Source organism: Triturus cristatus, chromosome 4_1 (assembly GCF_964204655.1).
Source record: "Triturus cristatus chromosome 4_1, aTriCri1.1, whole genome shotgun sequence".
Lineage (NCBI taxonomy): Eukaryota > Metazoa > Chordata > Amphibia > Caudata > Salamandridae > Triturus > Triturus cristatus.
In genome coordinates, this window is record NC_140585.1 from 978502952 (window position 1) to 978529155 (window position 26204).

At 50.0% G+C, this 26204-nt stretch overlaps 1 protein-coding gene across 1 annotated transcript in view; it reads left to right on the top strand.

The window, feature by feature from the left end:
• LOC146855932 (lysozyme C, kidney isozyme-like) overlaps window positions 1-26204 on the top strand; it is a gene marked incomplete at its 5' end in the record, with an annotated part of 138049 nt that overhangs the window by 61200 nt on the left and 50645 nt on the right. The window contains one exon of the mRNA XM_085651188.1: window positions 14171-14246. Within this exon, the coding sequence (XP_085507314.1) occupies window positions 14171-14246 (76 nt within the window). The remainder of the gene's footprint in view (window positions 1-14170; window positions 14247-26204) is intronic.

Here is a 26204-nt window from a genome sequence, read left to right on the forward strand (position 1 = left end):
GTCATGCCAAGCTTTCTGTAAGGCCTGGCTTGCCTCAAGGTTTTTAGATGCCTTCTCCATGTACTCTGCCATCAGGGAGCGGAGACCAAGTACATAGTCCACTATGTCTTGCTTAGGCTTTTTGAGAGGTAACTCCCATCCTTCCCTCACCAGACATAGGGGTCCTCTTACAGGGTGCCCAAATACCAATTCAAAGGGGCTGTAGCCAACTCCTTTTTGTGGGACCTCTCTGTAAGCAAACAGAAGGCAGGGTATATGGATGTTCCATCTTCGCCTGAGCTTTTCAGGTAATCCTTTGATCATACCCTTTAGGGTCTTGTTGAATCTCTCAACAAGCCCATTGCATTGTGGGTGATAAGGAGTGGTGAACTTTTAGTTGACACCACATTCCTTCCACATAGCTGTCAAGTATCCTGACATGAAGTTGGCACCTCTGTCAGAAACTACCTCCTTAGGAAACCCCACTCTGGAGAAAACTCCCAGTAAGGCCCTGGCCACAACAGGAGCTGTTGTGGTCCTAAGGGGAATTGCCTCTGGATACCTGGTGGCATGATCCACTACCACCAGTATAAATCTGTGCCCAGATGCAGTGGGGGGATCCATGGGACCCACAATATCAATCCCCACTCTTTCAAAGGGGACCCCCACCACTGTCAAGATCGAGCCTCGCAGGGTCCGGAAGCGCCGAGCAATGGTCCACCTCCTGATATCACCAACACCCCAGATATACCTGAGGGCACAGGGTGTTCGAGGGATCAGGCGAGGGACGGGGATAAGGGAGGAGCAGCAAGGGATTTGCAAGGATCTGAAACGACAAAGACACTGCATAAACAAGGAACCGTTACCATGGACCACCCTCAGTAATTCTCACTAAGGGAAGAGCGTACCTGTACTGAAGGATGGGAATTCCTCAAGTACTGCCAAGCCTTGTGTACTTCTGGTTCACCATCTATAATACACAACTAGGTAAATACAGATTCCACCAAGCGCTCCGTAACACTATCAATCATATCCTGCGACTGCCATACCTACCCCCCCCCGTATCAATAGTCACAAATGAAGTAAAGAACCAGCAAGGTATCAGCAAGTGTCTCCTTCTCAGAAATCCCTGTGCAACTAATAAATGAAACTCAAAACGTGCTCAACCCAGAATTATGAGTTTAAGCGCTGGTGTAGGAGCGGTTGAATGTCACCTCCTCCCTACATGAATCAAAGGAGTCTCATAATCCCTTAGATCAAAATGAACCAACTTTTCCCAGTGTCGTGTGAGCCCAAGCGTGGTTAGCAATCACCACTGCTCCCAGGCTAACACAGATCTTGGGGCACCCTGACACGGCTCCACAGATAGGGTTCCACCCGTTCCGCGTTACGCCCCCGGACCTCTTCAGCTCGTTCCGTCACGAGCAGTGCTAAGATTGGCCCCAGCTCCGGAAACGGCAAGGCGCAGCTCCAACAATTACGCCGCTGCCCTCCGCTCTAAGAGCCCAAGTTCAAAGCCCCCCCCTACCTACAGAAGGTGTGTTCCAGCGTCGGAGATCCGCTCCCTCTCAGCGTGGAGACTGTCCCTGGACGAGGCAACTGCTTCCAGGAAAGGCGGGGAACTCCTCTCACCCAGCTGGACGAGAATCGATGCCACGGAAAACAAAATTACGCACGCCGACGCCCACGCGCCGGCGTCTGAAGTACTTCCTTAGCCCATAGGCTTCTGGGTAGTGTAGTTCCGGTTACGTAGGCGCCGCTACGCTACAATCCTGACAGTATGTCCCCCCCCCCTAGCGCCTCCTAGGGCCAGGCTTCGAGGGGTGCCTTTGGTGGAAAGCTCGAACAGCTGCAGGGGCATGAATGTTGTGCTCTGGTTCCCAGGAGTCGTCTTCAGCAGTGTACCCCTTCCAGGAGACCAGATACCAGAGAGCTCCTCTCCTCCATTTGGAGTCCCTTATGCTCTTCACCTCGTATTCCAGGGTTCCGTCTCTCCATACTGGTGGAGGCGCGCGACGTCGCGCCACTAGAGCTGGTTTCAAAAGACTGCAATGAAACACCGGATGTATCCGGAGAGAGCTGGGCAACTTCAGTTTGTATGCCACTGGATTGATCTGTTTCACCACGGTATATGGACCAATGTACCGGGGGTGAAACACACTTCGGAACTTGAATCGAATGTTCTTGGTGGATAGCCACACCCTGTCTCCCACTCGATATGTAGGTCCGTCCATTCGATGCCGGTCTTCCCACTTTTTATACGTTTGTTTGGCCTTTCGTAGATGCTTCTGTACCTTCCTGTGCACACCATGTAGCAACCTGACGTGTTCTAGAACTGCGGGGTGCGAAGCAACTTCCTTCGGTATGCTCACAGGCAGTATGCGGGCATCAGAGCCGTAATTTGCCCTAAATGGAGAAACTCCTATGGAACTATGCCAGGCGTTGTTATACGCTAGTTCCGCCATCCATAACAGGGATACCCATGAGTCCTGAGCTTCCTTCGCATAACATCGGAGGTACTTTTTCAGGGATTGGTTCAGTCTTTCGGTCTGTCCATCGGTTTGGGGATGGAAGCTGGTAGACAGTGAAGACTCGATGTGCAAAGCTTGACACCAGGTTTTCCAGAATCTTGCTACAAACTGGGGTCCCCTGTCGGATATGATGACTTCTGGAACTCCATGTAAACGAATGACGTTACTCAACAGCAAGTGAGCTGTTTGTCCTGCAGTAGGGAGATTCGAACAAGGGATGAAATGCCCCATTTTCGTTAGGCTGTCAACCACTACCATTATAGCCGAGTGCCCTTGTTCCAGCGGGAGCCCTGTGACGAAATCCAGACTGATGCTCTCCCAGGGTCTTTGTGGTGTGGGCATGGGTATGAGTTTTCCTTTTGCACGTGACGTGACGTGTTTGGCTCTGGCGCAGTCTTCACACTTGAGCACCCATAACCGGACATCAGCAGCCAAAGTACTCCACCAGAAATGCCGTCTTACCAGACGAGTGGTCTTGAGGATTCCGGGATGGCCCGCCAGTGGAGACACATGACACCAGGTGAACGCTTTTCTCTGTAAGATCTTTGTAGGCAGATAAAGTTTGTGGTCAACAAAGGGAAGTCCTTGCTGCACTGCTCTTCTGTCTTCTAGCTTAGCCCAATCCTCCCATGTACCTCCCGGTTTGGAGTGCCGTACTTGATCTAGAAAGTCATCCGCTTTGATGGCGCATAACACCTTAGAGGGTTCGATAATAGCTCCCATGGCCTGCTGTTCGTCAACCTCCCCTCTTGCTTCCAACCTGGACAAGGAGTCTGCTTTGCGATTGTCGGCCCCTGGGCGGAACGTGATGACGAAGTTATATTCAGCAAAGAAGAGCATCCACCTCATTTGGCGTTGGGATAGGTGCCTGGCCGTCTTCATGTACTGAAGGTTTCTATGATCCGAATAGACCGTGACCGGATAACTTGCTCCCCAGAGATAGTGTCTCCATTCCTGAAACGCCTTTTTAATCGCCAGGAGTTCTTTTTCTGCCACCGTGTAGTTTTTCTCCGCTGGAGACAACTTGTTGGACATATAGGCGACAGGATGGAGCTGACCCGTGCATGAATCCCTCTGTGATAGGATAGCCCCGATTGCTTCATCCGAGGCATCGGCTTCCACAACAAACGGTTGTTCTGTCTTAGGATGAGCGAGTACTGGAGCAGTGGTGAACGCCCTCTTTAAGTACAAAAAGGCACTATCAGCCTCCCTCGACCATTCGAATGCAGCCCCTTTCCTGAGCAACCTGGACAGGGGAACCGCTACTTGCGAAAAATGCAGGATAAACCTGCGATAGTAATTCGCAAAGCCTAAGAAGCACTGGACCTCCCTCACGTTCTTTGGGACCGGCCAGTCCTGTACTGCTTTCACCTTTCGGTCAGACATCTGTAACCCCGCGGGGCTCAGCATCACTCCCAGAAACTCCACCTCTCTCACCCCAAACTCACATTTACTCAGTTTGCAAAACAGGTGGTGCTCACGTAGCCTTTGTAACACATTAGACACATGGAATTTGTGAGAGGTAGTGGTGTTGGAGTAAATCAAGATATCATCTATGTAGACGACCACATATATGTCCACAAAGTCCTTCAAGACATCGTTCAGGAAATACTGAAATGCCGCCGGGGCGTTACACAGCCCGAACGGCATCACAGTATATTCGTATAACCCGTAACGAGTCTTGAAGGCCGTTTTCCACTCATCCCCTGAGCGAACTCGCACCAAGTGGTACGCTCCTCTGAGGTCCAATCTGGTGTATATATGGGCGTCTCTTACTTGGTCAAGCAACACTGAGATTAGGGGTAGAGGGTATCTGTTTCTCACCGTGTTTTTATTCAACATGCGATAGTCTACACAGGCTCTTAAATCCCCGTTAGCTTTTGATATAAAAAATAGGGGAGAGGCCGCCGGTGATCTGGATGGACGGATAAACCCTATTTCCAGGTAGTGATCCAGATATGCCCGTAAGTGCGCTGTTTCTGAAACGGACAAAGCATAGACTCTGCATGCCGGAATAGTGGCCCCTTCCACCAAGTCTATGCGACAATCGTATTCCCTGTGAGGGGGCAACTGTTCTGCCTCCACCTCACTGAACACGTCCTCGTACTCCTGGAATTCTAGCGGTAGTTCCACTAACTTTTCTGCTGCCGTTGCCACTACATAAGGACGCGACAGAGCCGCCGCCTGCGAGGGCTCGTCCGGGTCCCAATGCTTCTCACACTCCCTTGAAGGGAATTCCAATGTCTTGGTTCTCCAATTGATGGTAGGGTTATGATGTCTCAGCCAAGGCATTCCCAAAATGACTTCATATTGGGGGGCATCTATGATGTTTAGCCTCAGCTCCTCCACATGTCTGCCTTGGTTCACCGTCACAGACAAGCGTACTGTTTCTGTCTGTTCTGTGATGAGCCCTGACTTTAGGGGTTTTCCGTCTACCGCTACAACTTCTTCTGGGGTTTCCCTCCTCACTCTCTTTAAAGTGAGTCGCGTCACTAACCCATTGTCTATAAAATTCCCTGTTGCTCCGGAATCAAGCATCGCCAGTACCGGGTGAACGTGACTGTTGCATTCCAGGCTCATAGGGAGCACTATGTGCGACTCCGTGTCCCGTGTCTCTGTAGTGGACAGGGAGGGAATTTTCCACATTTTTTCTGTCTCTACCCCCTTTTCCCCTTCCCCTAATGGGCTCGTCAGGGACACAGCCACTTGCTTATTCTTCCCCCAAGTATTGGAGGTCTTTGGTTTAGCGGGGCATTCTCGGACGTAATGGCCCTTCTTCCCGCAATACATACATAGACCTTGTGTTCTACGGGTTTCTCTCTCCTCTTTTGTTAAGGGCGCTCTCAAGGCCCCGATTTCCATGGGTTCTATTCCTGTTTCAGAAGTTCCCCCCTTCCGAGGGGTTTTCTCCCACCGGATAGAACTTCCCCCTCTTCTCTTCTCTCCCCCTCTCTCTGACATTCGGCCGTCCAGTAGTAGAGTTAGGTTAATCATGTCGGTACACGTAGTGGGTTGAGGGTCTATTTGGGCCACTACGTCCTTCAATTCCTCCCTCAGTCCCTGATAGTATAAGGACATTCTTTTTTCTTCAGGCCAGGATGTTTCGGCCACCAACCTGTTAAAAGTTGTCAGATAGGTTACCAAGTCCGATTTGCCCTGCTTTAACTCCAACAATTCTTTGTCGGCGCTAAATGTCGTGGCCCTGCGATCGAACACCCTCTCAAATTCGGCCCTAAAGGCCGGCCAGTCTGATAAGACTGCATCGTTGTTCCTCACTAGAGGGACTGCCCAGTTAGCTGCGTCCCCCACTAAATACGAAATAGCAAATGCCACCCTCGAATGATGATTGGGGAAAGACGCGGGTTTGCACGAGAAGTACAACATGATTTGCGTTAGAAACACCTGCACTTTCAAGGGGTCCCCTGCGTATCTTTCGGGGCTCGCCAAAGGAATGGGCGGGGGCACCGTAACCTGAATTTGAGAGGCCATCGGAGCAACGTCAAAGGGGTTTCGGGACATTCTTTCTACTTTGTCTCTCAGAGCCGCGGTTTCAGCCTTAGAGGCTGCCAGTTCCTGTTGAACTGCCACCAAGGCTTGGTGGACATCTTCCATGGAGGCCATGGCTCAACGCAACCGGACCGGGCGAGGCACTACTTCGTAGGTGCGTAATTCTGTCAAGATCGAGCCTCGCAGGGTCCGGAAGCGCCGAGCAATGGTCCACCTCCTGATATCACCAACACCCCAGATATACCTGAGGGCACAGGGTGTTCGAGGGATCAGGCGAGGGACGGGGATAAGGGAGGAGCAGCAAGGGATTTGCAAGGATCTGAAACGACAAAGACACTGCATAAACAAGGAACCGTTACCATGGACCACCCTCAGTAATTCTCACTAAGGGAAGAGCGTACCTGTACTGAAGGATGGGAATTCCTCAAGTACTGCCAAGCCTTGTGTACTTCTGGTTCACCATCTATAATACACAACTAGGTAAATACAGATTCCACCAAGCGCTCCGTAACACTATCAATCATATCCTGCGACTGCCATACCTACCCCCCCCGTATCAATAGTCACAAATGAAGTAAAGAACCAGCAAGGTATCAGCAAGTGTCTCCTTCTCAGAAATCCCTGTGCAACTAATAAATGAAACTCAAAACGTGCTCAACCCAGAATTATGAGTTTAAGCGCTGGTGTAGGAGCAGTTGAATGTCACCTCCTCCCTACATGAATCAAAGGAGTCTCATAATCCCTTAGATCAAAATGAACCAACTTTTCCCAGTGTCGTGTGAGCCCAAGCGTGGTTAGCAATCACCACTGCTCCCAGGCTAACACAGATCTTGGGGCACCCTGACACGGCTCCGCAGATAGGGTTCCACCCGTTCCGCGTTACGCCCCCGGACCTCTTCAGCTCGTTCCGTCACGAGCAGTGCTAAGATTGGCCCCAGCTCCGGAAACGGCAAGGCGCAGCTCCAACAATTACGCCGCTGCCCTCCGCTCTAAGAGCCCAAGTTCAAAGCCCCCCCCTACCTACAGAAGGTGTGTTCCAGCGTCGGAGATCCGCTCCCTCTCAGCGTGGAGACTGTCCCTGGACGAGGCAACTGCTTCCAGGAAAGGCGGGGAACTCCTCTCACCCAGCTGGACGAGAATCGATGCCACGGAAAACAAAATTACGCACGCCGACGCCCACGCGCCGGCGTCTGAAGTACTTCCTTAGCCCATAGGCTTCTGGGTAGTGTAGTTCCGGTTACGTAGGCGCCGCTACGCTACAATCCTGACAACCACAGGTAGTGGTATTAGGGGGGCCTTTGTTGTGCCACCTGATTTGCCACTGGCTTGGCAGGTTACACAGGAGCGACAAAACTCCTTGGTATCTTCATTCATGTGAGGCCAGTGAAAGTGAGGGACAAGCCTGTCCCAAGTCTTGTTCTGGCCTAAGTGTCCTGCTAGAGGAATATCATGGGCCAAGGTAAGAAGGAAGCCCCCAAATTGCAGAGGTATAACCAACCTCCTGGTTGCACCAGGTTTTGGGTCTCTAGCCTCTGAATAAAGGAGCCCATCATCCCAATATACTTTATGGGTACCTTGAGCATTCCCAGCAGCCTCAGCAGCAGCCAGCTGTCTGAGGGGTTCAAGAGATGGACAGAATAACTGAGCCTGCCCCAAGTCAGCCCTAGAAGGTCCCCCTGTCCCCAGAAACTCAACCTGGTCAGGTCCAAGCTCTTCAGGGACAGTTCCTTCAAGGTTCTCGAGATCATCTTCCTGGGAAGACTGATCATCACTTAGAGGCAGGGGGGAAGGCACAGCCTTAACCCTCCTGTTCTTCTTCTTTGAAGGTGCTTGGTCCATTGTTCCAGGATCCAAGACCTGAGGTTCAGTAGGGCACTTTTTGGCCTGTGACCTGGTCACAGCAAGGACATGTGGTGATATACCTAACATCTCTGCATGTGTCCTGTACTCCACTTCTGACCATAGAGAACTCTCTAGGTCATTGCCCAACAAACATTCTACTGGGAGGTCTGCACTAACCACAACCCTTTTGAGGCCAGTTACCCCTCCCCACGAGAAGTTAACAATAGCCACACTATGGGAAGTAGTGGTATTGCTGGCATTGGTCACCAGGTAATTTTCACCTGGTATGTACTGTCCAGGATCCACAAAGCCTGGTGTCACCATAGTGACACTGGCACATGTGTCCCTGTAGGCTTGAGCCACTTTTGTATTGATCAAGGGAGTCTGTCTGTACTTGCCCAGATTACTGGGGCTCAGAGTCAGGGACAAATCCATGTCCCCATCACAGATCAAGACTGCCTGTGTAAGGGTTCTGTCTAGGTCAGAATCTCCTTCAGTTCCCATAGTGATTCCCACTACACCCTTTGTCTGGGGACCAACACTGCTAACAGTACTACTGGGAGCAGGTGCCTTAGGGGCAACAGTGTTGGGGGCTCCACCCTTCTTACAATCACTAGTCCAGTGAATTGTATTCTTGCAAGACTTGCACCAGGGTTTCTTTGGACCTTCTTTCTTCTTTCCTTTAGACTGTTGGGACCCACCCTCATTAGTACTAGTTTGGGGCCCTGTTGAAGACTTCTGGTCTTTGGATTTCTGGTCATTACCCTTTTGGTCTGCTTTCTTCTGATCACCCCCTTGGCCCTGGTTCTGGTTCTTTTGCTTAACCCTGGTTCTGACCCATTTGTCTGCCTTCTTTCCCAATTCTTGGGGAGAGGTCAGATCCGAGTCAACCAAGTGTTGATGCAGTTGCTGGTTTTGACAGTTATTTAAAATCTGTTCTCTCATCATCAAATTGTACAATCCTGTATAATCTGAAACCTTACTTCCCAGCAACCAACCCTCCAAAGCCTTAGTGGCACATTCAACATATTCAGACCAGTCCTGAGTCTGCGCCTTCTGGGTATCCCTGAACATTAACCTGTACTGTTCAGTGGTTAAGCCTAACCCATCAACCAGGACACTCTTCAGGACTCCGTAGTTTCTGACATCCTCTTCTCTAACAGTGAGGAGTCTATCTCGGCCTCTACCTTCAAAGGAGAGCCATAAGATTGCTGCCCACTGGTCCTCAGGAACCTGCTGTACTTTGCAGGCTCTCTCAAGAGCAGTCATCCATTTGTGGATATCATCCCCACTTTTGTAGGGTGGCACAACCTTGGACAGGTTCCTATTATCAAAGACCCTATCTTTGTCCCTCGGGACAATGCTGCCACCAGTGGGTATAGACCCACTCTCTCTAGGTTGCCTAGCCTTGTTCAGTTTCTCTTCCATCAGGGCTACTTCTAGCTCTTGTTTCCTGATCCTCAGCTGAGCTTCCTGCATTCTGGCCTCATGTTCCCTCCTCTGAGGGCTGGTCATCCTTTTCCTGGATTGACCCTGAGAGCCTCTAGAGGCGTGAGAGGCATTAGAGTCACCTGAGTGATTCCTCTGTCTCCCAAACCCCTGGTTAAGTCCACTGGGGAAACTCAATGGGGGGAACCCATTGTCATTCCCAAATAGTCTTAAGTTAGCTGGGCCAAGTATAACACTTGGCACTGGGCTAGTTCTCCCATCAGAATCACTACTATTATCAGACTCATCCCCCTTGTAATTCTCGTCCCTATGCTGATCCTCATCATCTGTAGTCTGATTCTCACCTAAGGGGTGACTGTTAGGAAGGGGTGCTTCAGTAGCATCTTCAGAAGGAGGGCCTCCTGTTCCAGTCCCTGAGGGGCCTAACTGGGAGGTTTTCTTGAGAGCTCTCTGATCTTCATCAGTTTGCAAGAGTTCTCTGAGTTCAGCAGAGGTAGGGTTCTTGGGCTGTTTAAGGCCCCTGGAATTAGCCAACTGCCTGAGCTCGTTCTGGTTTAGGGTAGCAAAGATGGATTGTGCCCTCTGGGGGTCACTCTCGACAGAGATGGGTACCTTGGACCCCTCTGCCCCAGCCATTGCTCTTAAGTGTGGGTGGAAGTGTTGCAACTACCTTCACTTGGGTTTTCCTACTAAACCTATCTAGTAGTTGTAGTCAGGGTGTGCTACTCCCTTTTCTCTACAACAACTAAGTTCAGTAGAACTTAAGTATATAACTAACTTGTTTTATATGTACCTAAAGGTACCTGTATGATCTTTCAATTGGTAACAAAGAGATTACAGAGGCAAAACAACAGCAAGCTCAAATCCCAACCGCTGCTCACCAATGTGAGAAGTTGGCCTGGTATATGATGTTCACTAATTAAAGTGACCACCTTGTACCATGCCAAGCGACCCTTATGGTGTGGTTGTAAGTCAACCTTTTCGGACCAGCTGCCCTAGTGGTAGCGTAGGCTAAGCAGTCTTTTAGGCTAAACTCGTTTAGGCATGTTAAGCAAGCTGTTTCACCATATGCAACCCCCCTTTATACCAATGAAAGGACACCACACAGATATATATTTAAAATATATATGTATTTATTACTCAAAGTATCCCCTAGACTCTTTATGAGCACAGGAGCACAAATCGTTAAACAAGAAAGTATCACAATATACGAAAGTTGCACTTTATATGGATAGGCCCTGGTGGCCGCTCAAACCATATACTAAAATAGTGGTATAAGTACCACGAACAGAAAAGGGAGATGGCCTAGGGCCTCTGGAATCGCTGGGCCTACAAGGAGCTAACTTCAGTTAGTGACCAGGAGGTCCACGGGTCGCGTGTGCAGTGAGGAAAGTTACACGCGGGCGCCCATAGGTTTTCAATGGGTGCGTAATTGTTCAAAAGTTACTGCTAGAAGGGTCTTCTGGGTGGACTACGAATTCAAGACTTCAAACCTAGACATTAGAGATGTTACTCTACACTTGTGCACCGGAGTGCCATCTTTACCTCACCCACAGGAAGCGGGTGCATAGGGCTCGAAGTGCGTCGGGTTTCGTCTATCTGTTCAATGGAGCCTGACGACAAAGATGCTGCAGGCGGTCGGTCCAGAAGAGATGCGGTGGATCCAAGGATGGATCGGAAGTGTAGAAGACCTGAAAGCAGAGGGGACAATGTTCACAGTCACTAGCCAGTGACCGGCGTGGCACCAGGTAGGTACCAGGCGATGTCGGGTGCAAACAGGTGGAGAGGTGAAACTTGTCTCCGCAGCCACGTGGTCCCTGAAGGTCGACGACGTCCAGGAGTCGGTTCACGAGCTGTCCCACGCAGGCTCTCGCTGTCGGCGACTCAGAAGAAGCAAACAAGCCTTGGCAAAAGCAGGAGTCGCAGGAAGTGAAGAAAGCTTTTAGCTCGGACCAGCAAGGTCAGAGGGGCTGCTCCTTTGGAGGGCAGCAGGGGCCAGTCTGGAGCAACCAGACCAGCATCGTAGTTTTTCAAGATGGTCGCCAAGATGGCCACTGGCTAACGGACCAGTGACCGGTTAGGCGGCTCGAGTCGCGAAGTGCAGAGGGGCCCCACGCAGATCGTGGAGATGCTGGAGGGCTCACCTTTGATGCAGATGCTGCTCGGATGTTGGGCTTCTCAGGACCCAAAGCACAACTCGGAGGGAGCCTCTGTTGTCGCGCTTTCAGCTAGTCGAGTGTCTTCCAAGGTGGCTGGCTCCACGTGTCTCGGTGCCTCCACGGGTTCCTTCTTTGCAGGGACTGTGGATCGGGCGGTGAGAGGTCTGGAGGTGCAGTTCTTGTCGGTCTCTGGGCTCGGGCTCCGGCGGGAGGCGGCGGCAAAGCAGACGTCGATTCGCTGGGTGGTGCTTGCGTTAGCAAGATTGTCACTCCCTGACCATAGGGGAGATTTTCTTCAGTCTTCTGTGCAGCAGAACGTCGAAGTTCCCATCTTCTTCTTAGTTTCAAGTTGATTTCAGGATGTCTAAAGTCTTTGGACACAGCTCCTACCTTTAAGCGGATTCTGTGGGCCGGACTACCTGCTAGGTCCCTCCCTAAGGGTGGGGCCAGGAAGTGGGGTGGTTACACCCCCAATCCTTTGTCCAGCTCGCGCCAGGTCTGGGGCTGGTGTGCCCCAGGACCGGATTGAACTGGCATATGCACCGAGGCTCCTTGTGAGCCTCAGGCATGTCTGTTTCCTTTCAAGCCCTACCTGACCAATACACAAAATCCTGTCTGGGGTGGTGCTCGCACCTCCCCTGGCAGGAAACCCTTTGTCCACGTCTCCCAAGCTGGAAGGACTCCCAGCAGCGGGAGGGCAGACTTGTGTCTGTGGTGGCAGCGTCCATTTTGTGGAGCTGAGGCTATGTCTGATGTTACCCGGGTTTCAGGTTCTGTACATGTCGTGTCCCTCTAGGAAGGTGAAATGCTAACCCCGTCGCCAGAATTGGCGAGGGGTTAGTATTCCAATTCGTATGACACCTTACTCGACATGTTTAGATAAAGCCAAACCAAAGATAGCATTTAACCGCGAGGTTCATAATGCACTTAAGAGTATATGGTATGGCGATATCTGGAAACGGTAGAAGGAAGTTGTTCCGACTACTGCAGACAGGCTCAGCTCATTCCAGAGCACCATCTCACATAAAACCAAGCACTCTGCCTTCAGGATTGTTAAGGCCTGCCATAGGAGTGACTTATAGGTTAACATGTGTCCCATTTAAGGTTAGGTATAGGCATACTACGCCTAAGTAAGAGGTGGATACACCAACTTACCCCAGCTGAGTGATCAGCCAGTTGTGTCAAATTGCTAGGCCAGGCCGGGGGTGGCACAATACATGCTTCAGCCCCTGGTAGGCCTCAGATACACCAATGCCCTGAGTACCTAGGGTACACTAGTACAGGGGCTCACAGGGTGATCCAGTTCCAATGGGTCATGCACCTAAAGTGCATAGTGTCAATTTAGCAGAGAGAACAGCAGGCTGGGGGTCTGATTAGCAGGCCCACAGCCTCAATACGTCGAAAACCAGTGAAGCAAAAAGCAAAAATTTGGGGTGACCATAGGATAGCAGACCCTACTCTCCTACAATGATGACCACGAGTCACATCTGAGTAAGGTGCAGGTGGCTGTCTGGCTTCCTAATCCACCCACCCCACTAAAGTCATTGCTGCAGTTTCACATGTAGCAGGTGATAGAGAAGGGGGGTTTATTTTAGAGAGAACTTGTTAGCACTCTTGGGAATGTACACTTCTTGTGAAAGGGAGACTAGCACACCAAGACACCTCATTCTCTAATGGTTCCTAGGAGTGGGATGTGAAGGTTTAGGGTGACAGGTTATTATGCAGTAGCGGCAGCTACCAGGCATCAGTGGTGAAGCAGGGCAGGGAGGGGAGGGGGTAAAAAAGTAAAAATAAAATAAACATACCTTACCGGCGACTGCATCTGCTCCGTTCTCCTTCCACAATGCAGGAACAGGAAGCAGCTAGGCTTCCAGACTCCTCTAGCCAATCACAACAGCGCTTTGCAGCGTCGTGATTGGTCTGAGTGCCATGGCTCGGCGCTAAGACGGGGAATGGGAGCCTGGGCATGTTCCTCACCAGGCTGTGCATTACAGCGTGGTGGGGAACATGCACAGTGCGCATGACTCTTTGGCCGGCCCGAGACAGCCGGCCAAACCTTCATTCGCACTTGGGGAGTGCCTTCCACTCTTCCCCTGCTCTTTGGGCAGCCCAGCCCCTACCCATATCTCGAGATCGGCTAGGGAAAAATAAAATGATAATAACCTGGCATTATTATCATTTATTTTCTGGGGGGCAGCGACGCTCCTCCCTTAGCAGAGGAGCCGCCACTGTTACTATGTAACTGAAAAAAAAGATTTCCAACTATGAGACTCAAGACTGGCCAAGGAAGTAACTGTGCTTCCAAGACGTATAAATCTTTCCCAATGTGCGTATCGTGAGTCGAGTTACTCAATAATTCCTTGTCATGAGGTCACTCATTTTATGTCCTGGACTTCCCTTTTACAAATTGTTACTTAAGGGTGTCATAGGGGAATGGATTCAATTGAACCAACTTAAGACTACAGGTCCCAAAATACAATGTTTCGGACATAGAAAGGCTATGGGGTGGGGCGGGGGGACCCGGTGCCCCTATAATATGAAGTCTTGTGGTAAATCTGAGCATAAATAGTGTCTGTAAAGCATCACTTCAAGGTACAAATGTGTTATTACTGATACTCCACAATTATTATTGGTCAGTGAAACACAGATCAACTACACTGAATGAAGGTATTGACGTGAATTTTCATTTTGATTTACTTGTAGCATTTCTCCAAGATGACATCACTCAAATTGTGCAATGTGCCAAGACCGTTGTGTCATCTCAAGGCATGAGTGCATGGTATGTATACGGTGAAAATCAATGCATTCTTCAGCTCCTTATTTTGTAAAGACATTAATAGCATGCATAATTTGAAAATAACACAAATTCATCGATTTGAATTGGAGCCCATCTCTTTCAGAAGGTATGTTTTTTAAACAATTTGAAGTTTGTGCTAGTTCAAAAACGCATAAGTAACATCTAGACCCAGTAGCTTCCTTTTGTTAGCCTATTCTCATCTTCCTCCTCTACCGTTCACATAGAAATCTCCAGGCAGTGTGTGGGTGAACCCTGGAGGGCTTGCCACTCCAGCAGGCTATACTGGTTGACACACACATCGGAGGCATAGTATGTAAACCTGCATTAATTCATAGCTGCAAGGTGGACCCATGTCAAGTATAACATCTTCTGCCAGCCCTGGCTTTTTAGCAAAAAGCACAGACTAGCTGGAGGTGCCACAAATAGGCTTGACAGAGGGGTCCATTTTTGGACCTTGGAATTACACATTGCAGTTGTCAGTTCAAAACCACCAGGCACTATTGCATGTTTATGCGGTGCATACTGGTAAAACCAGAACCCTTCCATGAGTCAGGGGAAGCAGTGAAAAAATCAGAATTGCTTAGTGAGTCATAAATCTCTATATGTGACTGGATTGATCATATTTGTATTGCTGTATACAGTTTCCTGGCTTTCAGCTTCTTTTTGCCCAGATTTAAGCTTAATAATATTTGTCAGAAAATGGGTTAGTTATTTGGGAGGAGGGGTTTCCATGCCGGCTTAATAAACATAATCTGGTTAGGTCACATCACAGTTCTAAGAAAATCTTAACTCAACCCCCCTCCCCCCCCCCCCCCCAGCAGTGCCACAAGCAGCAGACAGTTCCTAAGAGAAGTATGTGTTACATTCAATCAGTACAAACTAAAAGTCCAGAACGAAACACAATGAAACTCCTTGACCAATTCAGAAAAATCAAGAGAAATGCTAAAGAAGCAAAATTTATAAAAATCGGATAAGGGGAGCTAGAAATATAAAGTGTTAGCGTTTTATGTCAATAAAGCTCCTAAAAAGCTCAAAGTGCCAATTGAGAGTCCCAGTTCATGGTTGACAAAGTTGCATTTTCAGGCCAACCACAGGGGGTCGGGGTGGGTAAGTGATGCAAGTAACAGAGGTCAAAGTGTTTTTGGAGGTCAAAGTCCTTTCACTGAGCAAAGGAAGATTCTGAAACTGGTGAGGGCCCAGGTCAGATAAATTGACGCAGTGCCCCTCAGTTTTGGCACCACACACTCCGAGCAGGATAAATTAGGATTTAATAGCTGCCAAAGTCACTACTGGAGAAGATTTGCCACTTTGCTCCAGTCCAAGGTTTTGCCTTATGACATTTTTTTTAATTTCAAAATCCTCTAGCGGGATAAGGCTATAAGATGTTACTGCTCAGGCCTCTTTGAGGTCAATTACCTTCAATCACCTTCACTGTGAGGTCCCACTGAATTCTTTTCTTCATGGCAAAAAGCGCAGAGTGGTAGAACTTGGGGGCATATTATCAAGCACGGTGTTAAAATTATCGCCGCTTTATGGGCAGAAAACGGCCGCTAAAGCGGCGATAATGAGCTTGATAATATGTCGCAGAGAATTCCAATAGAAGCCCATGTTGACACCAGAACATGGGCTTCTATGGGAATTCTCAAGGGCATATTATCAAGCCCATTATCGCCGCTTTAGCATCCGTTTTCTGCCGCTAAAGCAGCGATAATTTTAACGCCGTTTCTTGATAATATGCCCCCTATATATCTTATCCTCCTTGGGGACACCCTCTCTCAAGAAGCCTCAGCACCTTGTATCGGTCCTGCAGAGGTGGAAAAAATGACTATGTTCCAATTTTGTCACATTAATTGAAAAGTACCTCCTGGTAACTATTTTAGCCCCAGCTCCTCAGCAAAATTCTGGTCGCCAGGTCCGGGTCTGGTGGATCAGTGGACTAAAGCAGCCTCTGCAGGGGCCTGTGTTCGACCTCATGGTCACAGGTTCAAATAACGGCGTGTCCACTCAGCCATCTGAGGGCGATAAAATGAGTACCATTGAGTTGGGTAACAATAAACATCTGTTATTTTGCGCCAGGACACCTACGGGTAGTCGGGCACTTTACAAAATACACCTGTTATGTTATGTTATTCCATCTAGGGTTCCTGCAAGGTCCATTTCACAGTGGTCAGCTGGGCCTTTTTGGAGTCAGGAACTCTTTTGCTTCTCATGTCCCTGTAGCAGCAATAAGAGGCCAACCACTTTATTCTTTGAGGGCAGTTCTAGTCCTTGGTTGCCAGCAGGAATCTGGAATCCTGGGGTCTTCATTCTTTTAGCAGTCAAGCAGTGTTATTTCTTCGAAATATTTCTACCCAGGTCCCGAAATGTTTTGAGGAGGTAGTGATGAGATGTCATTTTTAGGTCTCGCCTAGTGACGCAGCGCATGCACTGCACGCTTGCGAGACTATTGTCGTCGGTTTTGCTTTGGAAGCGGGGTGGAAGCTCCACCCATGCTTCTCATTGGTGCGCGTTAAAAATGCGCTCTTTTGATTAGAAGGGAGGCGTGTATGTTCCCTCCCTGTCTCCTGTTTGCCGTGCCTGCCCGGACAGTAGATGTGCACACGTACGGTGTGTCTTTTGCTTGCGGCGTTTCAGCACAACTCGCACATGGCGCGCTTTCACTTTTTTTTGTGTCAGGAAATGTGCAAGCGTACGGCATGTCTTTTGCTTGCGGCGTTTCAGCACAACGCACATGGGCGTGCGATTACAGAGCAGCGGGAGTGCTTCGAAGCACTTCTTTTAGAGAGAGCAAGGTAATGTTGGGCCTTCTATATGTATCTTTGTTCTCCCCACATACATTGTCTGCCCCTTTCTCTCTCAATCTCTCACATCTGTCTCTTTTCTCGCTCTCTCCTCATCTCTGTATCTCCCTCAGGCTCTCTTTCTCGCCCTTTACCCCTCTGCCTCTCTCTACCCCCTCCATATCTCCGCCCCTCTGGCACATACTCCATCTCACCTTCCCCCTCTCTTCCCCACCCCCCTCTCATTGTTGTGTTGTTTCTGTTGTCACGTTGGTAAACACATACATTAGTAAACGCATACATTATGAAACAACATCTCTTTTCTACAAAGGCTCCGTTTGAAGTGCAGACACTTTTTTAAATCGTCCTTCCGCCTTGTCAGGCGTGAGCTAGAACAAGTTATTAAACTCTTAAGAGCAGATGCTGCTGGAGAGGCGAGGATCTCATCGGCTTCAGATTCCTTCATATGATGCAGGGGTTAGAGTTTGCAAACTATGTCAGTGAATCAGTCCCTCCTCCGCCTCACTTGTCCTAGAATGAGCCCCTTCGAAGCCTCTCTATGTTTTACAGAAGTCAATAATGCAATCGGTCTAGCCTTTGGGACCTTATAAGTATCTAGAGAGAGGATAAACACTCTCATCTGGCAAACAGGCTCGCGCCCAAGAGCTGGTATGGCCTGCGGAAATAGGGAACACATATTTCCTCTGCTGGCAGGAGTGGGTGCAGAGGTGAGGGGCGAGAGTGGCAGTGTAGCTCAATCAGTGCGTTTTTGTACTAAATATCGCCTGTGGCTATCTCACTCACCGGCTGTTCTCCCTTTCTTTCTCGCTCCATATCCTTCCTCTTGCTTAGTTTAACATCCTCTCTTCTTTCGCTCACAGTCTTTTCCTATTGCTTCTCACTGTCCATTTTAATTCTGACCTTTGCATCTGTCCTCTATGATACTCTTTCCCTCCGTCCCTCTCTGCCCTAATATCTTCTGCTCCCCACATCTTTCCAACTCTACCTCCTTTCGCTCCTCACTCCTCTTCCACTTCGCATTGTCATTCTTTTTAGCCTCCCTCTGCTTCTTTTCTCTTTGGTCCACCTTTCACAATCCCACTTCTGTTCTCCCTCCTCTTCAATACCCTTTCTCTGTAATTTCTTAAATTTCTACTCAATATTCCGTTCTTCCTTTTTTAACTTTCACGCTCTTTTCTTCCCTCAGCTCACTGCCCTTCTGTGGCAAGAGGGAGTATTCTGTACCTCAGTCAATACATTTTCCTGCCTGGGTGTTTCATAGGCAGCGTTTGACCAATAAATGTATGCTCTGGTGATCCGTATTTATTCATTTGTTTTAAAAACCTGCAAGAGGTGCATAAACACACACTTTGTACGTATAGTCCTTGCTTACGAGAAGCAAGGCTAGCTGTAAAAGAGACTGCCAGCCTTGCTTCTCGTAAGCAAGGACTATAAGTACAAAGTGCTTGTTTACGCACAGCTTGCAGGTTTTCAAATGCATAAATTAAAAGCATTGTCATTTACAATGCCAATAGCTGAAACTCTCGCAACTGCGAGACCTAGTGCATTGCAAATGCTTGTTATCTAGTTTCCTAGCCAGTGATTGGAGAACTCCCTCTACCCAGTCTAGGCAACATCGTTTTCACAGAATTCCTACCTCTGTGTGCCACAATTTCTTTCTCAGTTTACTGCAAAACTTCCTAGAGTATCTAATCCAAAATGGTCCTAGCTTCCTCCAGATGCAGGAGCCTTAGCCTGCTTGTATCCACCCACTGTTGAGATGAGGTCTTCGTCCCTCTGTCAGTGCTAGAACTGTTTTTCTTTCCTGCTAAGAGCACAGTTAAAAAGCCTAGGGAGGCTCTGAGCATGAATGGTTTCAATATCTGCCATCCACATTTGAGAGCTCCACTTCAATTGAACAACTGTGAAAGTGGTTTATTGTTTTGATCTCTGTTTTTGTTCCTCCCCGGATGGTTAATCCCTGCAAGGTGGCCACTGTTAACACCGCTCTAGTCTGTCTGCTTCTAGAGGCCAATATTTTGTCTTCCAGTATGACTGTTGTTAATTGTCAGCCAGGGGTGTGTCTCTGGAGCAGGGCTGTGAGGCAAAGTAATCAAGTTTACTCTCAGGCAGCGCAAAATCCACTTTCATAAAGTTACTTTTCCACCAAAGTTATCAAAAATCTATTTTAGTTGAAATTTTGTTTTAAATAAAGGCTCTTAATGATACATGGGATCTGTAGTATTTCTCCCCATGCAGTTACAAAAAAGTGGCTTTTATTCATAACTAGCCATTTTCATTGAAAGTATAGCTTTACCTAAATCATGATAAACATTATTTTAACTGTTACCTACGAGAACATATGTATGCTTAACATCGAGCATGCCCTACTTTATATAATAAGCACCCAGCCAAAGGACTGAAAGGGCATACTTTTGAAGTGACGTAGCTAATATATGAATGTAGGGGTTTTCTATCGGGCAAAGGCAATTTTCCTTAACAAGTGACAACACTAATGTGGGTAGTGTACAGCCCACATATGACCCTTAAATTCCATGCTATGTAAGCCAGTTGTGGGGCATGACCAAGATGGCGGCCACATTGGACACTTCCTAGAGAGCTCCGTGGTGGGCCAGCACAAAATCGTCCTGTTATCCTCCTCATCTAGCCTCCGTTTTGATTCAAGTTTTCTGGGCTTATCATCGCCATCTGGGGAATCTGGGGTATCTGGAGAACGAGCGCCATCATGTCCTACGAGCGCCTTCATGTCCTGACTGGTTGTGGGGCCCGCTGTGGAGACAAGCAGCGGGCCTACCACAAGGCCTTTCTGAGAGGCAGCACTGGTACCACGCTAGGACTGCACCGAGTGCCCCGTTACTGCTAGGATTTGGGAGATGCACCCCTCCTTTGTCTCTGTCTCTGTGCCTCCCCTGAAGGATTGCCTGCTTCCTATATGAATGGGAGTGTGGCAGCTTTCTGTGGCCCGGGACCTGCAAAGCCGTCCCTTTGCAGCGGCTGGACCTGGCAGGCACCTGAGACTATCGGCGACGATGTTCTGGGGGGCACACTCCTGAACTTAGCGGCAATGGCTCCTGGCAGTGAGTCAACTCCTGGCAGTGAGTCAACCCCCACCCCCAGTGGATGCCTACCTGGTGTATGGTGGCCCACCCCAAGTAGGCGCTGAGAGAGGGCATCTCGACTACCCGGCATCCTGCAACCATCACGGCTTGTCTTGGCCCTGCTGCTGCAAGGGGTGAGGGCTCAAACGTGTCATCCCGGCGGCCCTGGGACATTGACATCTGAGGTTGGGCGCACGGAGCACCCCTGCTTGGCAGGATTGACCCTGAGGTGTCCATGCGGCCCGCACAAGTGACGAGCTGCTGACCAGCGCCTCTGTGAGAGGTGAGCGGAGTCGCATACCTCACTGCATTCTGCTACTGGTGACCTGGAGGTGTGGTGGGCTGCCGGTGCTTGCCGCCTCTCTGCCCTTTGCCTCAGTGTGCCATGGTCTATCCACAAGCAAGTCCTGTTTTTACCCTGCGGTGCACCTGGCTTCCTGGGCTCCAACACTGGGAGATTCCCATGTTGACCTGAACAGCAGAGGGCAAGTCTACTGCATTGCTGCCTGGGCTTCCCTGGGACTGGTGTGTTTGACAGGGTGGCCCTGCACTTATTACTGTGGAGACTCTTTGACAGCCCATTATTTTGGTGGACACAGTGAGTCTTACTTTTCATGCCCAAGGGCCCCCAGGAGCCTATAATACAGGACGCTCACACAGGGGCACTGCGAAAGACGCTCATTGATGCGGCTGTCTCCCCGGCTTGCCATGATTAGGCTACAGCCTGCATATTGACCACAGTTCGCTGCCATTGATTAGCACCGACCCCCTGTTTCCTAGGGAGGCTCCACCGGACTACGGATCTCTGATTTCCTGACTCCTGACGGTGGCGGAGTGCTCCATATGGTGAGTTGGCTGCATTATAGAGCCCTGAACTATATGCCAAACACACGCTGTGATTGATGCCTCGACCCCCCACCGACACACAATTTGTGGTTCTCATTGCTTGGTATTGTGCCCCGAGTTCTGTACACTGTCATCCAAACCTGGGGACTCAGGACTCCTTGCGTGGAAGGGGAACTTTTTGGTTTCAACTACACGTGTTAATATCTAATGCACATGCTCTGGTTCGTTCACAGGGTCCATTCTCGCCTGCTCTCACCTGACACGCCTGCAACCGTCTGTCCCATGGGTGCCCAGTGGCTGCCTGTTTCTACTACCCTCTTCCTGTCGCATCTGGGCCCCCCCGATATGGCCATTATGATAGTTAAGCCTAAGGTCACCAAGCCATTGCCACACAGCACTGATGAGCTGACAACGCTCTCTGCTACTGTGGACCGGACCCTGGACACTCTACATCACCTTGAAGCAACTCTTGGCACCCTCTCCGCCCAATTTGATAAGGTGCTGCCAGCTATTTTAGAAACTAAAACATCTCTGGAGGCCTGGACCACCACCGTCTCACTGGGTGTGAATCTATTGAGGTCCGACCACCGCAAGTTGGCTGGCTGGGTGGCTTAAATGGAGTACTCCATGACTATGTTGAGACCTACGGTACAAAAACTGCAGTTGCGGTTGAAAACCTTGGGGGAGGAGGTGGCCAGTTTACACCGCAGAGCAGAACACACAGAGGGGCACTCTAGACGGAATAACATCCTATTCCTGGGATTCCCTGAACATTTTGAGGGCCTAGTGCACAGCTTTTCCTTGAAACCTGACTGATGCCAACGGTTCTGGCAGACAAGGTGCCGAAATTATTTTCATAGAGAGGGCACATCGCATACTGGGTAGACCACCCCCGTGTTCCCCACCACGTCCCATCACAGCTTTACTTCCTAACTACTGGGACTGCGACTTGTTGCTACAGCAGCTCTGTGCTAAGGGCCCCGGGCACTATAGCAATGCTTTAATCACGGCATTCCCTGATTTTATGATGGAAGTGCAGCGGTTTTATGGCTCCCAATCCAAAGTCAAACAACGCCTTGTGAATTGCACCTTACGTGTTCATCTTCCTGGCAAAACGAAGAGTGATTGATGGGAAGTCGACCCACATCTTCCCCTCCTCCTTGGATTTGTGGACTTTGCTGCATGCTAAAGGACTGGTACAGGACTCACCCGGAGAGCTGAATGCTGGGGATTGGTTGATGCCTAGGTCTCGGCGCCACAAACATAAACCCACCGGGATGAATCCATCCCGGGATCAGGTGGTGGCAGAACAGGCATAAGCGGTGTCAGAGGCCTCACAGCACAGCACGAACTCCTTTGCTCCCCTATACAATGATCACCCATTAGAGTTCGGATCAGACTCAGTGGCTCTGTCTCCTCGACGGCTGGCATATTCTGGGGCCAACAAGTAACCCCATTGTCTGCAGACAACTTATAACACAGGTATCATTGGCTCCAGCCTAAACAAACTGACGTCTCTTGGTGGCTGCTGTACCTGCTCTTACTGAATGTAAGCTGTAAAACCAGGGAGGGCTGGATGCTGCTTCCTCCATACCAGGCCCAATCCACGGGGTTGGCAGTCATTAACACTCCTACGCTCCACAAAGGGACTCCAAAGTGGACATGTTTTACACCATGTTTGCATTATGGTTTCTGTTGAGTGGCGATTGGCTGGGGACTTGGATGTCAACTGACCTGAGAGGTATATGGTTGTGGTGTTTTGTTTGTTGTTTTAACTTTGTCTATAACAAGCCACTGTGCACATATAACATCCAAAGGGGGTATTCAGGAGGGGAAAGTACTGCATTATCTGCTGGTGAGCTATTGCAATCATGAAATACAGACTTTCTTACACACACTACCCGACATCAGGTGTATACACCACAGGGTTACACTGTGGGGACGCTACTGACAATCTTACCCCCAATGTATAATGTGGTGACGTGGAACGTGCAGGGCAAGGTGACCCCAGCAAAATGCTACCAAATCCACACATGCCTTAAGCACTGGCACACCCATATACCTCTGCTACAGGAAACACACCTTACAGCCTCAGAGGTCCAGAAGGTTTGGACTAAGTGGAGGGGGCAGGTCTACGGTACATCCACCTTGGCGTTCGCAAATAGGGTGCTCATATGGATCGCACCTGGGGTTCCATATGTTGTGGAACGTCATAAGTCTGATGCGTGGGGCATACACGTGGTGTTGGAGGGCCACCTAGATGGGGCGCAGCTGACACTGGTGGAGATGTATGCACTCAACTCCAATCAAACAGACTTTTTTTGATATGCTCACACCTGCGCTCTTCTGTGACCCCGCGGCAATGGGTCTTTGGGGTGGGCATTTCAATTGTGTGCCAGATATGGTCTGTGCCTTGAGACCCTCATGTGTGAGTATCCACCCTTTACAAAACCTGATTGATTGATTGATTGAGCGGACCGCTCTTCTAACCCCCTGGAGGGCATGGTGGGTGCTCAGAGAATGCAGCACTTCTATAGTTTTCTGGTGTAGAGATACCTACATGATGTGTGGCGGTTGAGTTAGCCCTTGGATTGTGAATATTCGGTCTGTTCCCTGGTTCACGATCTCCACACCAGGCTTGACTTGATTCTTTGCACTGTCCAAATGAGTCCACTGATCACCCGGTCGGAGTACGTGGCCCACAAGCTATGGAACCACTGCCTAATGCACGTGGTTTTGCAGTGGGAAATACCACACACTCAAATCCCTACTTGCCACCTGCAAACTGAGGCACTATCAGACCCCCCCTTTCAGAGAAGGCCTCTCCGCATGCATTACTCAATATTTCACCCAGAACAAGGGTTCCACCCTACTCAGAGCAACGGAATGGGATGCACATAAGGAAATGGTACGGGGACATTGGCTTGGCTGCAACCTGGGAGGTCCGACGAGCACTACAGGAGGAAGTATTGACAACAGAAAGAGAACTACATCCATGCAGTAGCTGCCAGGGAGATGGGAATTGAGCATCTCCGTCACTTACGCACTCCATATAGATTGTGTAGACATGTTTACAAGCCCTGACTGACTATGCTACAGGCGGTGACCGATCGGGCAGATTACTAGCGTGGCTGGTCAAAAAAAACCAGCAGCACACCCCAGTTGCAGCTATCAGACAGAATGCTGGCGCGTTGGCCACTTCGCAGGCTATCAACGACATGTTCCGTGACTACTTCCGCACTCTGTACAGTGCTGTGGATGCCCTCACCCCCGATTTATTACATGGTTTCATGGCTGGACTTCCAGTACCCCGATTTTCCCCACTTCAACAAGCACAGCTGGGGCAACCCATTCGGTTAAAGGAGGTGAGGACGGCTGTAGGTCAAATAGCTTAAAATAAGACTCCGGGCACAGACGGGATGGCCATTGAGTATAATTCCACATTCCCTGCCCGCTCACCCAGCCCCTACTGGACGTGTACAATGAAGACAGATCATGTGGGCAACTCCGGGATTTGTCATGGGAATCACTTATATTAGTCCTCCATAAACAGGGACGCAATTCCTTCGGACGTGTTATCATACCGTCCACTGTCCCTCCTGAACCTAGACTGCAAGATCATAGCAAAGGTGCTCGCAAACAGACTGTCCCGTCTATCGGAACTTTAGTCCACAATGATCAATTTTGATTTATACCAGGACGTTGTACATTCCTCAACATAGTGCCAATATCGGCAAACACTCACCCTCCCCCATACAGCATTCTCCTAGAGCAATAACCAGACAAGACACCTTCTTTGTGGAGAAATTTGCTGCAGGTTTATTAGCATTACAAATATGCCAACATTGGTGGGTTATCTTACGGGCGATCCCAATGCAGGCAGCCCCTCGCCGCCTGCCACCTGATGAGCCAAATGACACCGTGGTCCTGCCCCACGGTGTTTGCCATATTTTTGGGGCGGGGAGACCCCTCCCACTGGTGGGCCAACTGCCCACCCCTTTGCTCACGCCCCATAAGGGGGCGGAGCCTACCAGGCAACCCCTGGTTGCTCAGGTCCACAACCGCCCGTAGGACTAACGGGGCGCCGTCGCTCCTCCAGGGTCCAACGCGAGGACCTCCCTGTGGATATTTAGCCTTTGCACCCTTGTTGTGCTCCTGCAGTGGGTATCCTTATGTACCTTACAGCCTCTGGATCGCCCTGTAACTCCGCCACAGCTCTGGGTGTGGCCACCGTCCCCCCAGAGCCCCCCACCAAGATAGCCTTCATTACTTACACCCTGCTGTCTCTAAGGCCTCCCCCAGGACAAGTAAGAACATACCCACTCTGGACAGGTGTACCTAGTCTTCATCAGGCGTCGGGGTAGTGGGCAAAGAGGGCGCCCAGAGGGCGGGGAGAGGTATATGTACCTCATCCCCCACCCCCCCTCTCCCCGGAAGTGACGCGACACACCTGGACCCCTGAGGGTCCCAAACACTGGGAGGCTGCCTCCTGTGCCTCTTGTGGCACTAAATAGGCCGCCCTTTTAGTGGGTCTCCTTCGTGGACCCCGGGCAGCCTGCATACGTGTGCTCTTACGGATTATGCACAACACGCCCCTGGAGGCATATGACAGGGCTGCGGTGTCATGACGTCAAGAAAGCCTTCGATACCCTGTGCTGGGAATTCCTCCTGACAACGCTGCAGCACACGGGGCTCGGGCGGGGTTTGAGGGCTGGATTCGCAGGTTGCACTCAAACCCAAGGGCCAGAGTGTGCATGGGTCAGTTGATATCGGACAGCTTCCCCACCCTGAGATGCACTAGAAAGGGATGCCCGCTGTTGCCATTACTCTTGGTGATCCACACGAAACCACTGGCCTGCCACCTGAGGCTGTGGGAGCGGGACTGGGGAATCCGAAAACGTGACACTCATCATATCATATCCCTCTACCCGGATGACATGTTAGTTTATGTACGAAATGTTAGGGCCTCTCTGCCAGGCCTGTTGGGTTTACTAGATGACTTTAGGGCTGTCTCCGGCCTCAAAGTGAACTGGACCAAGTATTGCCTCTTCCCTCTCGCTCTGACCCAGAACCTCACAGAGCCTTCTGTCCTGAACACCGACTCACATGGTGCTACTGCGCGCTTAAATATCTAGGTGTACAAAAATACCACACTGACGAGGTCCTCAGGGAGGGCAATGTGGACCAAGCTGTAC